Source organism: Brassica napus, chromosome A10 (genome assembly GCF_020379485.1).
Source record: "Brassica napus cultivar Da-Ae chromosome A10, Da-Ae, whole genome shotgun sequence".
In the NCBI taxonomy this organism is placed as follows: Eukaryota; Viridiplantae; Streptophyta; class Magnoliopsida; order Brassicales; family Brassicaceae; genus Brassica; species Brassica napus.
This window is the reverse complement of record NC_063443.1, coordinates 4,899,119-4,901,490: the sequence shown is the minus strand read 5'-3', so window position 1 is coordinate 4,901,490 and position 2,372 is coordinate 4,899,119. Positions and strand designations below refer to the sequence as shown.

Genomic DNA, 2,372 nt, shown 5'->3' with positions numbered 1-2,372 from the left:
AAACTGCTCCTACTGTAGCCATGAAAGCTCTTCCAAAAAGAAGTGAAGATATCTTGCCTGATTTGATATCCACAGCATGAAAGTCTAGAGGGATAATGCATTTCCCTATCTCCACCTTAACATTCTTGATCATGCGTGCTGAGTTTGCTTGGGAGATATCCACGAAAGTGAAACTATCTTTAGAAGGTTCCATCTTTAGTCCTAATAGCTCAGCATTGTCTATGGCCATGATGCTGACTGCAGATCCAGTATCAGAGCATGGAATCAAGAACTTTCCAGGATCATGTTCCTTCTTCAGTGTCCTCTTGGGCTTACTGTTGACCTTGTTGGTTAACATATCAATTTCCTTATCTGTCTCTCTGCTTTCTCTGAAGAAATTACCAAGTCTATATTTATGATATGCATCCTCAAAAAACATATCCTTAGGAACCCTCTTCACCCTCTTGTGAAATCCATCAAGTTCCACTTTGCTAACTTCTCTCATGGGATGTTTGGGAATATAGGGTTTCCTAGATTTCACTCTCTTCTCAACTGGAATTTCTTTTTTTTCGTTGCCTTCCTTTCCATGGCAGGTTCATATCCATATGTTTGGTGTTGATCGATACCTGGTAGATGTCGTCGATCGACACTCTCAACGAAAGAGGTTTCAGCTAGGGTTGATTGCTCTTGCTCTGGTGCTTCTGCAGATTGTTGGCTTATCTTCTATGTTGTCTTTAAGCAAACTGATGTCTAAGATGGATTTCGATTTGCCTTCAAGCGGTGTGCATCAAGATCTGGTAAACGTACTCGGTATGGCATTGACGGTTGTCGATCACTGCTCTTCTGCTGTTGTCGATCGATGCTTCCATGTTGTTGTCGATCGATTTTTTCGTGTTGTTGCCAATTGACGTTATCTGAATTAACTCGGGCTAGGGTGGGAGGATGGGGGTGTCGAGCGGCAAATCTGAGCGGCTCTGAATTCGAACAGTTTTGTCTGATCTCAAAAGTGGTGTCGATCGATTCTCGGCTGATGATGTCGATCGGTGCTCAGTTGTCGATGTCGATCGATGCTCAGTTGTTGGTGTCGGTCAATGCTCAGTTGTTGGTGTCGACCAGGAAAGCATCTTCTTCCAGCTTCTCCTGCTCGAGCACTGATAGAATATGGCAACAAGCATCTCCGATATTCTTGGATCTCATATGTTTGTTAGATTACAGTTCATGTATTTGTGCAACAGTCAAACTACCATCTGTATATATCTTGCCTTCGTGATGTACAATGTTAATAAAAAATACAAATTATTATATGGTATCAAAGCCTTAGCTCTTGAGACCTTTCTTCCTCATTGTTTCTTCTCTTCTTTCTGTTCTTCTCTCTAAATCACGTTTCTTCTCTCTTTCAATCATGGAAGCCAACCCTCCTAGGGAAAGGGCTTTTGGAGTAACCAATATCAAAACCCATATTCCTTTGATCCTTGACTTTGATGATCATAACTTTGATGCATGGCGTGAACTATTCCTAACACGCTGCCTAGCCTTTGATGTTCTTGAACACCTCGACGGATCAAGCCTTCCAGATGACGTCAACGACGCTCCTTGGTTCAAACGAGATGGCCTTGTCAAACTTTGGCTATACGGCACACTCACGCAGCCTCTGTTCCGCTCCACGTTCAAGACTGGCGGTAATGCGAGGGACATATGGGTGCGCATCGAAAACCAGTTTCAAATCAATAAAGAAGCTCGCGCGATCCAATTGGATCACGACCTCCAAACCACCGAGATTGGAGACAGATCCGTCCACGACTACTGCCAAACTCTCAAGTCCATCTCCGATCTACTGTCGAACCTTGATGCTCCTGTTCCAGATCGAACCCTTGTGATGTACCTACTTAACGGTTTAAACGAGAAATTTGATAACATCACCAACGTCATCAAACATAAGGAACCGTTTTCCACATTTGATGATGCAAAATCAATGCTGCTGAATGAAGAGAAGAGGCTTAAACGATATCAGAAGACGCTTGCTACAACAGACAATGCTTCCTCTTCAACGGTTCTCACTGTCTCCACTGAGAAAACAGAAGCAGAAGTTCAACCGAGGTAACCAGAAGCAGAACCGAGGACGCGGTCGCAGTGGCTTCAACCAACGAACATGGAACAACAATTGGAACCCACAACGGAACCAGCAGTGGCATCCCTCATACTTTCCGGGTCCTATGCCACAGTGGGCGCCCTATCCAACTCCATGGACACAGCAAAATGTGTGTGGTATATTAGGCTTGCAGCCAACACGCCCAGCTCAGGCCCATTTTGCTGATGCTACTCTCCAGCCAACAACTGACTTCGCTCATGCCTTCAACACCATGACGATCGGCGACCCTGGTGCGGCAAATTGG

The 2,372-nt window shown here is 44.6% G+C and overlaps 1 protein-coding gene across 1 annotated transcript; it reads left to right on the top strand.

Annotated features, from left to right (window-relative positions):
* The first annotated feature begins 1,381 nt into the window (after positions 1 to 1,381).
* On the top strand, positions 1,382 to 2,080 carry LOC125578946. Its single transcript, XM_048742099.1, has one exon. It carries the CDS (start codon positions 1,382 to 1,384, stop codon positions 2,078 to 2,080), a length of 699 nt encoding a protein of 232 aa, XP_048598056.1.
* Positions 2,081 to 2,372: the final 292 nt, after the last annotated feature.

Coding starts and splice junctions, on each gene's coding strand:
- LOC125578946 (XM_048742099.1), top strand. CDS start 1,382: ATGGAAGCCAACCCTCCTAGGGAAAGGGCTTTTGGAGTAACCAATATC.